The 15,297-nt window shown below is 34.2% G+C and overlaps 1 protein-coding gene and 2 non-coding genes across 3 annotated transcripts; all 3 read left to right on the top strand.

Annotated features, from left to right (window-relative positions):
• The first annotated feature begins 5,356 nt into the window (after positions 1-5,356).
• LOC149421984 (5S ribosomal RNA) lies at positions 5,357-5,475 on the top strand. The gene has a single exon (XR_016302578.1). It is a non-coding gene; the product is annotated as a 5S ribosomal RNA (ribosomal RNA).
• A 322-nt stretch (positions 5,476-5,797) lies between these two features.
• LOC149421985 (5S ribosomal RNA) lies at positions 5,798-5,916 on the top strand. Its single transcript, XR_016302595.1, has one exon. It is a non-coding gene; the product is annotated as a 5S ribosomal RNA (ribosomal RNA).
• Positions 5,917-8,923: 3,007 nt separating this feature from the next.
• On the top strand, positions 8,924-9,548 carry LOC149421986 (uncharacterized). Its single transcript, XM_089634634.1, has one exon. It carries the CDS (start codon positions 8,976-8,978, stop codon positions 9,249-9,251), a length of 276 nt encoding a protein of 91 aa, XP_089490760.1. The 5' UTR covers positions 8,924-8,975; the 3' UTR covers positions 9,252-9,548.
• Positions 9,549-15,297: the final 5,749 nt, after the last annotated feature.

The raw sequence follows: 15,297 nt of genomic DNA on the forward strand, positions 1-15,297 counted from the left end.
CGATGTTATTAAAGAAAGACGAAAGAGTGAATAAGAAACAAGCAGAGATGTGCTTTATTTCAAATAAATCCATTTCAAATGGAAATGCTTTTCTAAAAACCATTGTGCATTTTAAATGCTTTTCTCAATGCATTTTCCATTTTAAATACTTTTTTGGAACATTCTTCCTACTATCCCTCATCTTTTTTTCATAAGCCCCAAATATCAGTCGGTCCTCAACCTCGCTATGAGAGATAATTTACATTTGTCAAGTTGCTCCCTGGTAGGAGCCCTGGCAATTGAGTGATACCATTACAAAAAACACTGATTCAAATACTGAACATGGGGCCATGACGCCGTAATATTAAATGTTACATAGCAGTTTTGGCAACATTAGTCCCGCGCAAATTTTTTGTGGTTTCATAATCTGTAGTCGTGGTGTTTTTGGATTTACCATCATGTAATATGTTTGTTCTACATTGATGTCCATTATTAAATGACAAAATTGTTTAAAAATTTTATAATTATTTTGATTGTTTGACCTGAGAAACCATTTTGCATTTTCAATGCATTTTGAAAATAGGTATTTGCATTTTGCATTGGAAATGCTTTTCTAAAAACCATTTTGTATTTTGCATTTTCAAATGGAAAAGTTTTGACCCATTTCCATTTTACATTTCAAATGGTTTTGGGTACCTATTTTGCACATCTCTGGAAACAAGTACCAGATGTTCTTTGAAGTCACAATATCATCGGGTTGGGAGAGAGGAGCAGAAGTTTCCCACAGATGAGAGGTGGGTGAGAGTCAAGGAGGATCGATAAAGGTGGATAAAATGAACACAGGCTAGCCGCTAGCCTAGTGAGGCAGGTTGTGAGAAACGTCAACATTTTCTAGTTGTTACATACTGCCTATTGTTTTTGAAGTGAAACTTCTTTAGGCGCGTAATGAATTTTCGGGGACGGAGTAAAACCGAGTCAGGATCGACACGAAAATGCGGGTACCCCCACCACCGCTCACCGTTCACTGTCCCTCTCTCACCATATGCGCTTGTTGAGGTGGGGGAGCCGCTCACGAACGTTCTCTCCCGACACGGGACAACAATCGATGCAGTTTTTGCACGATTCATTAAGGATTTAAGTGCTCATGTATATATCTCGCACTTTAGTTACCATAACCCAATTATCACGACATTAGGAAATGATATTCATGAAATTGACAATGAAAATGGCACATGATTGGTAAATTGTCATTGTAATTTCTTTGTAATTTTTAATTGTAATATTGTTATTTATGTAATATTGTATACTTGTGAATAAATTGAAAATTTTTGGAACTATACATTAATCGAACGTCATTCATCTATAAGAAAATATTAGAAAAAGCAAATCCATGCTTCGTCGTTGAATTATTTAACCTCTAATTTTCAAACTAACCTAAGAGAGAAAATAGAGATGATGAAATGAAAATAGAGAGAGAGGAATACTAGAAGTTTCACTTCTGTCTTGCGTAGGCTTGACACACCCACTTTTTTATATTGTTATTTTCGGTTTTTAATTCTATTTACTACCTAATTTTGTACAAAAGATTGCTCCCAATGTCTGAGGAAATTATTGGCAACTACCAATGTGGCTTCAGGCCAGGCAAATCATGCATTGATCAAATTTTCTCCTTGAGACAGATCTTAGAAAAAACGTTAGAATACAATGTCGAGACTCATCACCTCTTTGTAGACTTCAAGGCCGAGTATGACAGTATTAATAGGAACGCATTGTATAACGCAATGAGTGAGTTTGGAATACCGCGTAAGCTGATCAATCTGGTGAAACTGACAATGTCCCCAGTAACGTGTAGAGTCAGGGTTGGCAGTGATCTGTCCGAACCATTTGAAGCGCTCTACGGGGTGAGACAAGGAGATGGATTGGCCTGCCTCTTATTTAACATAGCCTTAGAAGAAGTTATTCGTGACTCAGGCATTGAGAAAAGAGGAACGATATTTGACAACTCTGTGCAAGTGTTGGCTTACGCTGATGATATCGACATAATTGCGAAAAATCCCGATGATTTACAAGACGCCTTCATAAATCTTGAAAGTTCTGCCAAAAATATGGGTCTTGTAGTAAACCAGCAGAAGACCAAATACATGGCCGTAGGATGTACCCAACAAACCCCATCTCTCGTATGTGGAAGCCAAAATTTTGAAACGGTACCAAGATTCACATACCTGGGCTCCCTGATAACAAACAATAACAACACTACAGAGGAGATCCAGAAGCGCGTCGTGAATGCAAACCGCTGCTATTTCCGCCTACAAAAACATATAAAATCCAGACTGCTTTCCAGAACCACCAAGGTATTAGTGTACAAAACACTAATTAGACCAGTGCTTACGTACGCAGCCGAAACGTGGGTTCTAACTAAGAAGAATGAGCGAGCACTGGACGTTTTTGAAAGGAAAATTTTGAGGCGCATCTTCGGACCGGTTCTAGAAAATGGATTTTGGCGCAGACGTTATAACAATGAGCTCTATACTCTGTTTAAGGAGCTAAACGTCACAAAATTCATAAAACTGGGAAGACTTCGGTGGCTAGGTCATGTGGAGAGAATGACCGAGCATCAAGAACCAAAGTCCCTGCTGAGCTCAAGACCGATAGGGAGAAGGAGCCTGGGAAGGCCAAGGTTAAGATGGAGCGACAACGTCCTCAAAGATTTGTCTGCCTTGGAGCTTCGAAACTGGAGAGAGCTGGCGCGGGACCGAGATGAGTGGAGGAAGACTCTTGAGGAGGCCAAGACCCACCAGGGGTTGTAGAGCCAAAAGTGATGATGATGAAGTGATGATTATAAACAAATGTACAATATGAACACTTAACATGCATTCTTAGTTATAGTTGCATATTTCTTAAATAAAGAAACATTATAATTATTATAAAAAGAGACTGATGTATATATAATATGATAATGTTTATACATAAAAATATAAATTACCAAATGCCAAAACACTTAGAGGGTTAAATTGATTAAAGTACAAGTTTACATAATATAAACCAGACATAAGTAAACCAGAAATGTAAATTGAATTAGAAAAACAGAGTAACAGAGCTGTTTAACGTAAAATGTATGATGAATTGCTTGAAAGTCTAAAGAATATTTCAAAAATGTTGTTATGCTTACTGTAAAATATAATGGTATAAACAATGAAATGTAATGTTCATAAAATTTGTACCGTAAATGTAAAATTAACAAACTCAATAAATAATGAGAAAAATAAATAACCTTCAAGGTTAAACAAAAAAGATAATGAGTTCAAAGTTGAACTTGAGTGCTCAAAGAATAAGAAAATTTACTGAACCAAACCCACTGTCCGCGTCATGCATTCTTAGAACAATATTTAGATGCGTAGAAAATATATGATTTATGTACCTAGTTTATTATTCAGAAATTGATGGAATGTTTGCCTTTATTACAGGTGTTAATAGTGATTATTAAAGAAATTTAATTAGCTTTATTGGCAATGTACTTTGCTTGGATTAATTGGATGCCAGCCTAATGTTTTCAGCATAATAAAGTTATTTTTATGAGCGCTTATCTGAATTGATTAAAATATTATCAATTCAATCGTTGATAAACAGTGGCGTGGGATCAAATTGATCATTTTTATTGAAACACCAATCGTCCGCAAATATTTATGTACAACGGATGACATTTCAAAAGCCTAAATTTCAAGTCAAATCTTTAGGAGTATTTTTTTAGTATTTAATTGTGTCAATTTTTTAGATTGAACGTGCTTCTTTACAAAAAATGAAGCGGGTTTCGTCATGTATTCGACACGTCGATTTATACATTTAAAACATAGATTAGGGATAAAACATAATGGAAAAATGTTATTGGTTTGCGTTTTTTTGTCATTAACTCCCCACAGAAGGCACAGAGGAAAATAGTGTCTGTCAAGGCTTATGTCATCTTTGAAATGCTTTGTGGGTGTCTTCTTGGGGATAGGAAGGAATGAACATGTGTCTTGAAAAGACTATTGACTACTAAAGACTATTAATTGAGTCGTAGAAATAACCCTTGACCCGTCTGCACAGAATCAAGGGTTTTTTCAAGAATTTATTAAGAGGTTGGATGGATGTTAGAGTAATGTGTGATGGAAATGACGCAATCATTTTAAAATAATATAATATAACGTTTGTAGCGCGCCGTTTTTACTCTCGCCACTACACCATCTCTTTCCCCCGTACAGCGCCTTCCCGCTCACCCATACCTAGGCAAACTAGGCTGCGCAGACGCCCTCTGCGCATCTCCCTCTCTCGAGTCGCCACATAAGCCACGCCCCTTTACAAGGAATGGCCTATATAAGGGGCGACACGTCCTAATTCAACCAGCTCGTCTGCAGCTCGCCCTTGGCTAGTACACTCTCTTAGTTGCGCCTCGTCCTTTGGCACGACCCTCTAAGGAGTATTCTACTTCCATAAGCAAAGCACCAGACCCCGACTGCTGCCTTAGTTGCGCTTCGTCCTATGGTACGACCCTCTAAGCAGACCACAGTCGCCGCCGCTCGTCACCATAACGGCACGAGTCCCGTTGTTCCCGTTGTTCCCAAAGACTAATCGGCAAGGATCCCTCCGACCCCTTGCCCAGTTGATTATTATTGTGATTTGATACATTGTGACTATTTTTACTATATGTGATCTGTGAACCTACTTTAAATAAATAACATTTACCCAACAATTGTGTTACACGTTTTATTTAAGTAGTCATTTATTATGAGATCATATTTATAAATACAACATATTATTGTCATTTGAATCAAAGGAAATATTTGTAAGTACTGCGAACATGCATTATGTCATAATTACAAATATTGTGTAATCTCAATTAACCTTTTTGAATAGAACACTTTAAGCAGAACTGAACCTGCAGTAAAACGAAGGGCAGTTAACGTGACGTGTCGTTGTTCATGTTTCATGTTCATACATTACGATTAATTGTTAGCGTGTTCAATTTAAAAAAAAAATGGGTGTGTCAAGCCTACGCAAGACAGAAGTGAAACTTCTAGTATTCTTCTCTCTCTCTCTTTTCATTTCATTCTCTCTTTTTTTCTGTCTATTGACATATTTATAAGTAGCATGTGATAAAAAAAATTAAAAGTTATAAAAAAAGAAAAAAAAAATTAGTTAAAGCGGGGATCGAACCTCGGTTCTTCACGACCACAGTCGTGCGCTCTGCCTGTAGACAGCGAAGATGAGTTAGGAGAGTGAGTTAAACTAGGTATATAATATTTACACCTTGCTAATGTTTTCAGTATTATTAGGGCTTTTTTATACTAATTTTCATATATTTATTGGCAGGTAGAGTAGAAATTAATATTGTTTAGCGTTTGCCAACGACCATACCATGTTGAACACACCGGTTCTCGTCCGATCACCGAAGTTAAGCAACATTGGGCGCGGTCAGTACTTGGATGGGTGACCGCTTGGGAACACCGCGTGCCGTTGGCCTATTTTTTATTTTAATTTCATGTTTTTTTTATTTTTTTATCATTACTATAATTAATAATATCATAAAATTCTTTAACTTTTCAAGTATGCTACAGGCCTAAAATATTACTTAGTGGATTGATATTATGGTCAACCATTGAAAAAAAAAATTCCTACAAACTTATTAATGTAATTACGATCTTTTTCAAGCGCGTATGTAATGATTATTTTTATCAACCTCGCACACACCTTGCTAATTTTTTCAATATTATTAGGGCTTTTTTATACTAATTTTCATATATTTATTGGCAGGTAGAATAGAAATTAATATTGTTTAACTTTTGCCAACGACCATACCATTTTGAACACACCGGTTCTCGTCCGATCACCGAAGTTAAGCAACATTGGGCGCGGTCAGTACTTGGATGGGTGACCGCTTGGGAACACCGCGTGCCGTTGGCCCATTTTTTATTTTAATTTTATGTTTTTTTTCATTTTTTTATCGTTAACATCATAAAAAATTTTATATCATTCTTTAACTTTTCAATTATGCTACAGGCCTAAAATATTACTTAGTGGATTGATATTATGGTCAACCATTAAAAAAAAAAAATTCCTTAAAAACAAAAAAATAATATTCCATGGCCGAGAATCGAACTCGGATCAACTGCTTCGAAAGCAACTATGCTGACCATTACACCACCAACGCCAGTTGTCGAGATGAGCTAAGAAGCATTTATATTTTACTTCAAAACTTTTACTACATCAAATGAACTTTAATCGGTCCCGCATTTTCGTTTCGGTCATGAGTTGGTTTTACTCCTCGAAATTGCATGACGCGCGTAAAGAAGTTTCACTTCAAAAACAATGCGTCGATAATCCCTTATAAGAATAAAGGTAAGTGTTTAGTAACTAGCTGACGTTGCTGTGAGTTTGGAATAATGTTTCGAGGTTGTGAATTCTAATGTACCCGAAGAGTGAATTTTTAAGGTGGAAGTTTATTGTTTATGTTCATTGTTTATTGTTTACTGTTTATTGTTTTTTTACATCTTTCTCATGCAACTTCAACTTATTCACTTCTACGTCATACATTCTTCTTACACGTACGCACATTTTACCATACCGAAGGAATTGAATTGTTGGGCGTCTAGAACTTTTTATACCATTCACTATTGTATACCATATTGTCACTGCTAACAAACTTCATTATATCGACATTAATTCGACTGCATATCTCATTCCAGTGCGGAGATATTGCTTTAAGTCTTCCTCGGGGTCCGCATTTCTTCTACCATTAAAACCACACTCTAAACACTCCTGGCACTAAGAAGAACAAACCTTGAAATAACTGCGAAATCGGTCCAGTAGTTTTTTAATCTATTGGGCACACACATTCACACATACGGACATTGCCTTTTATTTATATTAAGTTCATGTACACGGTTTTCGTAATCTACCAGTACAAGCGGGTGACTGGTTAGTCTACATCTCATAGGCCTGGTATATCAGTTGATTTAAAGCTCGGCTTGGTTGGAATGTGGAGCTTAGCGCAGCTAAGAACATAATCCGTATATACGTCGGAAGCCTAGATATCAGCAATTTTACACGTATTGTCTATGATTTTATTAGAGGAAATTACTTGATTTTCTATGCTGTGTAAGTGGTATATCTACTCTCCTACGTCATCGGGAGATCGCGAGCTTTCAAAATGTCAAATGTTTTAGGCGGGCTAATTTACGAGTTGTTTTTTTGATAAAGTTCCCCACTTCAATCAGCATTGTGCTATTCGCGAGGATACTAATTTTAAACAATATTTTTTTCTGTAATCTAAGTAACTGAATAGAAAAATAAATTACAACTACGAGATACATGGATACGGGACGAGAAATGCAAGGAAAATCAGATTATCAACAAGAAAAAATCAAGCATCCAGAAATCTCTCACGTACCAGGCCTTCCAACTGCATAACAAAATCCCGAAGGAAGTTACTGAGATTTAAAGATGGTTAAGTTTGTGATGAATTGAAAAAACATATTTTCCTCAAAAATTGATTTTTTGTGACATATAATATGTACTTACATTAAAATATTTAAAGATCCATTCTTTGCCAATTACTGTAATTTTTTAATATGTTTCTAAAACTATTAACACACAAGACGATGTGCGCTAACTTAAGATTAATAAATAAATAAATATTTGAGTGCCTCGGTGTCTAAAGAAGGAACTGTTCTGCGGCTTATTCGGCCGATTTAGCCCGCTTAAATTTGCGCGAGGAATATCGCACATAGCGAGGATACGAAATGACTGATATACCAAGCCATAGAGAACACAAAAAACATTTTTTCGATCTGAACTCGAAACGTTTTGATTTTATTTTATTTTTTACTTTTTCCACAGTTTTCGGCAACTTTTGAAGGTGTGTTAAAAATGTTAAAATGAGTCCGTCGAAGTAATTTCCACATCTAGACAATTTTCAACCATAAATGACATGTGTGAATAGTTCTTTTCCGTTTTCTCAAATATTTAATGAATGACGTCTTTGATTCCTTTGTGGACACTCCAAAACGAGTGGAGCGACATTTTCCTCGTGAAACGAGGGATTTTCATCATCAGTTTCTTTAAGACCAAGATATTCAATACTATCTGTCGTTAAATATACTGTCCACAAACAGCATCCCAAAAGGTGACTTATTTAATATACCTACTTATTTATAATTTATTATAACACCATACTTACTTACTAATTTTTAACGAAAACCAACCAGACTTAAATATATTTTTCCATGCCCAAAATTAAATACTTCACTTGCATAATATCTTCACACACTTACAACGGAATATCTTTTTTCAATCGATTACCGGTTAAAAATTTAAGCGGTAGGTACTATACTATAATTATTTTTATGTGACTCTGCCCAAGAGTCCCAACTTCTCCAAAGCGTCTGGAGCCAGTGAGAATATGGCATCCCCAATTGGGGTGTGTTGTGAGGCTTCAGGTAGTGGGGATGGAAATAAGATGGGGAAGAGGAAGTTGAGGAGGTAACTGACAATTCAGATCTGGTCACCTAACACGGCCAAAGCCATTTCAAACAACGTTTCAATTCTAATTGGTGGTTTTACACCAGTGCGATAATGACTAAATTGTGAAAAACACACATTAATCGAATAATATTTACTTGCGCACACCTACATTGTTTAATTAGGTACTGAAAAATAACTGCAATAATTTACACTCCTCTTCTAACCTGAGGCAAATTCAATTCAATACAACGCTTCCATTAGAAGCATAGAAAATCTCAGGTGTAAAAATCGTAACCTGTTTCTATAAAAAATATTGTTAATTTAAAAGATTTTCATTAATAATTATTATTATGTACGCCATTTGATTTAATGACACTCCTGATAAATAATAAATAGATTATGAACGCATCTATAGGTATATATTAATCGCACGCCGGAAGGTACGACCCATTAGAGAGATATATCTCGCATTTTCAACAGTGCTATCAAAAGTAACTGCGATGAATTTCAAAGTCTTTTTCTTGTTCGTCGCTTTGGCGACTCTCTGCTCACTGGCGAGGGCAGAGGAAGCCGACCTCTCAAAGAATATCATCGATGGACCCATCGACTGCCCCGAGGGTCAGAAGCCAGATGCTAACGGCAAGTGCCAGGAGATCTGGGGAAGAACTGTGTACGCAGGAAACCGCAACATCATCAACGTTCCTCCCAGCTGCCAACCTTGTTACCAAGCAGACAAGAATGGGGTCTGCCGGCTAATCTACGGCTGCAATGTTTGAGTCATCGAACGACAACAAATACATATACATAATGAACATGTAATAAATTTTAATAATACAAATAATGTTCATATTACATTTTAAAATAAAGTGCATGTAAATCGACGAGTTTTACAATAGATTTTTTTTTAATTTTCCCAGTGCTTATTTTCATCTTTTCGTATTCGATTTGCATCGGAACTGTCAAAAATACAGAAGACATAATTATTTATATTAAATATTTTTTTGTGTGACGACATATTTAACGATAATTTCTAATATTATTGTGATAACATGTAAAACTGTAATTAAATGAAGTCACTGATAAACTTGTGTTTTTTGTTCACTTTTATTAATTTTCCTCCTGTCATTCCTGAAATACTTAAATATTATTGTATGTAATCTCTAAATCGTATAAAACAAAGTCACTATCGGCGTCTTTGTGTTTGTGCGCTTAGTTCTTCTAAACTACGCAACAGAATTTAATAGGGTTTTCACTATCATTTAGAAAATTTCTTCCGGAAGGTTTACATATATAATACATGCATATTACATTTATAGAAATTAGAGAAAATGCCTGGTACATGTCACCAAGTCTGTTGTGTAACTTGAAATAATAATAATTTGTCATTGAATTTCGAAGTTTTTCCAAGGTATTTTAAATGTTTAATTTATATTCCTTTATTTCGAAAATGTCGTAAAAACAAATACCATTTCAGAAACTAGATAAAATTTTGTACTAAGTTTATTATAAAAGTGTTTTATGAAATTTTTCGGATTCCTTAGCAAAACAAGTAGCATCTATTAACCTTAGTAACCTTGTTGTTATCCTCGTAAACCATATTCGACATTGTTTTGATCATCAAAGATAGATTCCGCAATGTTTGGTCATAGTATTGGCATATTGATAGTCCTAGGATAAAGCAGAACACAGGAAATGCGATGTGGATGTGTTTCGTGATCCAAGTCTGATCATTCTTCGGTTAAATTTATCATATAAAAATTCGTTTCATCGTCAAAATGGAATTATCATTTCGATCAAATAGAATGGCGATATACGGTGTTAGTCATTTGTAGTGTTTATTATCTTATCTATGCTGTGTATGTAAACTGCGTATAAACAGGAGAAGAAATGAACGGGCCGAACCACGAATTATGGGAAAGGAAAAAAAACGCCGCTTGCGGTTGCTTCGTGCCTTTTCTATAATTCTTGGTGCGGTTCGAGCATTTTTTATCCTGTTTATACACATCCCCACATATATCCAAAACTTTCGCTAGTAAACATACATAATACCAAAAAACATTTCTTTCAAGGTACATCTTTAAAAGTTGTGTTTTACTAAAAAAACTCGATGTTAATTGTGAAAACATTTGCATTCAGTCGAATGATTTTTTTTTTAAATTTAATTATTTATTGAACGTCGTAGGGCTTTTAAAACGTAATAATGCACGACAAAATTTTACGTAATCCAAAATATAGCATATATTTATATCAATAGGTATAGTAAATACTTATCATGTTACAAATACAATACAGAAGTAATTTCACGTAACCATAGAGCTTTACAATTGTAGGTGCTATTACGTACTAATAATGTCATCTAAACGTGTTACACTATTAGAAGGCGATAAGCGGTGCGCGTAAACCGAATTCTGTAGTTTTAGTTACAGCATTGAGAGCGTGAATACGGAGGTAAAAACATGGAACTATGAGTTTAATGCTAAATTACTATTTTGATTAATCTTTATAAGCTTATAAAACAGGATTAAGTCATCTATCCAAGCACTAACTTTTAGTTTTGGCATTTGTTCCTATATAATATTGAGAGAGTCAAAAAATTGACCTAAATCATCGAATCATTATTGCCTGCTCTACTTAAGGATCCAGTTCATATTCACTGCATATCTAATGTGTTATTTACAGTATCTGGCAATTATACTACATTTAGGTGATTGAATAAGTGTTCAACTCCTCAGATAAATAAAATTAAGAGGAAGCTACAAGCCAAAAATGTGTTTATTCTTGGTATACCTTATATCGTATATAATAGGCATTAAAATCGCTTGACAAACGGAGTCTAGAAACGTTCGATTTCAAGCAAAAAACTGGTTTTTATTTATTTTGTAAATAATTTTATAAGAAAGCAAAAAAGTTAATCAAGTGAAACTGTCACAGATAATCCTAGCTATAATAATGTATTTTTTAAAAGTTGTTTCCTTTATGCGTTCATATATTTCTATTGAAAAAATATTTTTTTTAGTAATTTGCATTTATATTTTTTATTGAGTAATTTATATATTTATTTGTATTCTACTCAAGCAAAGCGATAGGAAAACCTTCAATTTATCTAAAGCATATTTTTTTGTATTCATAATGTACACCAATTCGTTATAAAGATTAATCAAAATAGTAATTTGGCATTAAGCTTCGCCTTAAAAGATTAGTAGGAGAGTTTGTGTTACATTAAAAATGAGTAAGCGAATAAAATTTCACGGACAACTTGGATTGTATTAAATATCTCCTACCCCTAACACATTCCCAAATTTAATTAGTATTTGCAAAGATTGGAATGGCTTACGTGAGTTGTGTGGACGTGAAAAATCTGGTTCCAGATCGAATAATAATGTAAAGTAACACGAAACAAATGATTAAAAACAACTATGGACGGGTGGTTTCGGAGAATTTGAACAATTCTTCGAATTTCAAAGTTAATTTTCAATTTTTGTGAAAGATTTGTTCAAGTTCTGTTATTATTTCAGGTCTGTCAAACAACTATATTATAATGCCATAATAACATAACTTGAATAGTACTTTCACAGAGCCCGAAATGAACGTTGAAATTTGATGAATTGGTGAAATTCTCCGACACAACCCGTTCTATGTATTTACGTCGGGGGAGATGGAAAATACCGCATTTTAATATGTGTTTTAGGCTAATGATTATTGTTTATAAAAATATTGTTATTATTTGTTTAAAAACGTTGTCTTGTAATTTTTATCGTTGTCTTTTAAAGTTTATAATTTTTTTCCTTCACTTGGCAGACATTCTTTTTGAAGTGACAGTTTTAAGGTTAGTTTTAACGAAGCTAAATACCTATGATAGGTTGATAGGTTCTTAGTTTGGGTTCAATTAAAATTAAAATAAAAACAATGAAAAAAAAAATATTTTCATATTACAATATCAAACATGTCGTGAACAAAAGTCGTCAAAATATTTCGTCAATACAATTTATGCCATTAAAATGCTGCATTTTCCATTCATTATCCGGTCGTAAATAGTTTTTTTTTTCTAAAAAATATTTGTGTCTTCAGTTACTCTAAAACTTTAACTAAAATACCAATGTTAATTAAATTGTTTAAGGCATTTGTAGTTTCGTTCAAATATCATGGTGTTGCATCTAAATAATAGAATTAATAAGAAGTACCGGAAAGACAAAGATTAGCAGGGGAAGCATCGCGAATCGCCCAATACGATTAACATTCCAAGACAGTGAGCCAATACCAAGGTGACGCTATGTCATTTCACTAAATAACAGATAAGATAGGTTAATCTAGCAATTGATTAAAATGTTATTAAATGCTTTATTAATCTCTACTGGTGTATACAATGAATTTAATTACGAGAGATTACCAGTTCAGTTGTTCGACGACTTATTTTAGTGTTGAAGATTACTGAAATATAACCGGATTAAGTACCAATATCTATTTATCTGTCTGGATTCGTAGTAAGCGTTCGATGGTTTGAAAGGAAGATATATAAATACGAATGTTAGAGGGAGCGCGCTAATATTAAGAAACTATAATAATTAAGCGAAAATATTTAATAAAACACGACTCGTTTGAAATACAGGTTGTATCGGCACGTACCCGACAAACTTTAACCAGCTATTCCTTAGCATATTTGGAGTAAAAAATCTTATGTGCACTTTGCTGTCCGGTAACGTTTTTTTTAATAAAAAATTTACTTTTTCACTTGTAGCAAACACTTTGTGGGTATACATAATTATAATAATTAAAATAAAATAACTTTGTTTAAATACCACTTTATTGTATATATTTATAACCAACCGGTTTCAGTTCAGCCCGAACCTTCATCAGGGTTAATAAAAACATATTGGTTAATATGTTTTTATTAACCCTGATGAAGGTTCGGGCTGAACTGAAACCGGTTGGTTATAAATATATACAATAAAGTGGTATTTAAACAAAGTTATTTTATTTTAATTATTATAAAAAATTTACTATTCATATTTTCACCACATGTCACCACTGTTTTATCCTTTGTCAAAGTTTGAAAACCCATCTGGCAATATTTTATTCGAATTCCGTTGAATAATGCACGTGTGTACCTATATTGGCGCTCTTTTACAATCACAACGAAATGGCACGGCACCATTCGTCTCATTTTTAACTATTATTATTTAGTGTGTGCGAAAGAGCGAAGACGCTTTTTGACATACTTGCTTATAACAGCTGTTGAACACGAAACGCAATGTCAATGACAGTGATGTAGTGTGGAAATTTTATTTTTTTTTGTTTTTAATTGAAAAAAAAATGCTACCGGACAGCAAAGTGCCCATAACATTTTTACTCCAAATGTGCTAAGGAATAGCTGGTTAAAGTTTGTCGGGTTAGTGCCGATCATAGACATATGAATATTAGTAGACCTGCCCTAAGTGATTAAAAGCGTATTATCCCCACTCCCCATACCGGTTCCATTGGAGCCGGCTGGGCTCGCGTATGGCCTCAAGTGAAATTTGAAAACGTGACGTCATCATTCTTGTGCGAACTATGGTCGAGGCATCATCGGTTCATTTTACGAAATAACACGGCAAAATGTTGACTTGTACTATGAAAACTTGTAAAAATAGATGTGAAAAAGAGAATAAACCCAATTGTCGTATTACATTCCATATATAAGCATTATTTTACTTTATTTTAAGAATATTCACATCGTATAATATAGATCAGTTTTAGAAACATATACTATCACATCGAGAAACGTCTGGACGCGAAACACAAAGCTGGTTGGTTGCTGGGAAGTAAATTATGAACATTTATAAAAGTGTCTTAACTAAATACTTAAACGAAATATTCGACTCTGAAAATAGAACCGAATTTTTTTTCCGAATTTGGACTTCGCAAATTTGTTCATAACGTGGCGAGTAATTTGCGCTCCCATGTAAAAATGTCTATTCATTCAAAAGCAGATTTTACTTTTAAGAAGTAAATGGTGATATTATAATGCGAGATGCCTATTTACTGTCAGATTGATTTATTGACGAATCACAGTCAGCCTTACGCCCTTCGTTCTTCAACAGTTGATTTTACCCCTCGCCATTATTCTCGTCTATTAATTCCTATGTCTGTGGTGCCGATACACCCTGTATAGTAAAAATCTCTCGTCAAATGCTTTAGTTGCATTTAAAGATACTCTGTGATTTTTTTCATTTCTATAACATATTAAATAACAGAACAAAACGTCTTTTCAATAATTTTCGGAGCTTACTTTGCGATTTTCTTTCTATTGAGAGAATTTCATGTAATTAATGTTTCGGCATAACGAATGTAAGTATATATTATCTTCAAAAATAACTTTTTTTTTTGGAACTTAAAAACTTAAAGAGTCAACGAGAAACTTGTTATAAATCGGTAGAAATAAGGTGTGCGGGGCTTAAATAAATAAATAAATTATATAAGTACCACAAAATCGAAAATCGTGGTACAGATTCCCACTTGTTTCCGGACACCGTGTTATTATTTACCTAGCTAGTTAGGTAGATGGTTTCCAGTGATATTTTGGATTTTGCGCTATAATTTAATTTAAAGCCATGAAATCTATGTAAAACATTTAATCAATAAAGAATACTAGAAAAGCCTACCAGGTAAATTTGAATGGAAACCAACGTAGTGGATTTAGTACTTTTTATTCTGTCCATTTAGCACGCGCCGTGTTTCTCTGCCTGACATTACATTTCGTCTCACTTCATTTGACTTGAATTTCGCGATTATAGTAATACCTTAGATAAATTAAAAGAGAAGATGGGTTACTGATAAAACGCTCGT

Source organism: Hesperophylax consimilis, chromosome 8 (genome assembly GCF_061612785.1).
Source record: "Hesperophylax consimilis isolate HC1 chromosome 8, BYU_Hcon_1.0, whole genome shotgun sequence".
Lineage (NCBI taxonomy): Eukaryota > Metazoa > Arthropoda > Insecta > Trichoptera > Limnephilidae > Hesperophylax > Hesperophylax consimilis.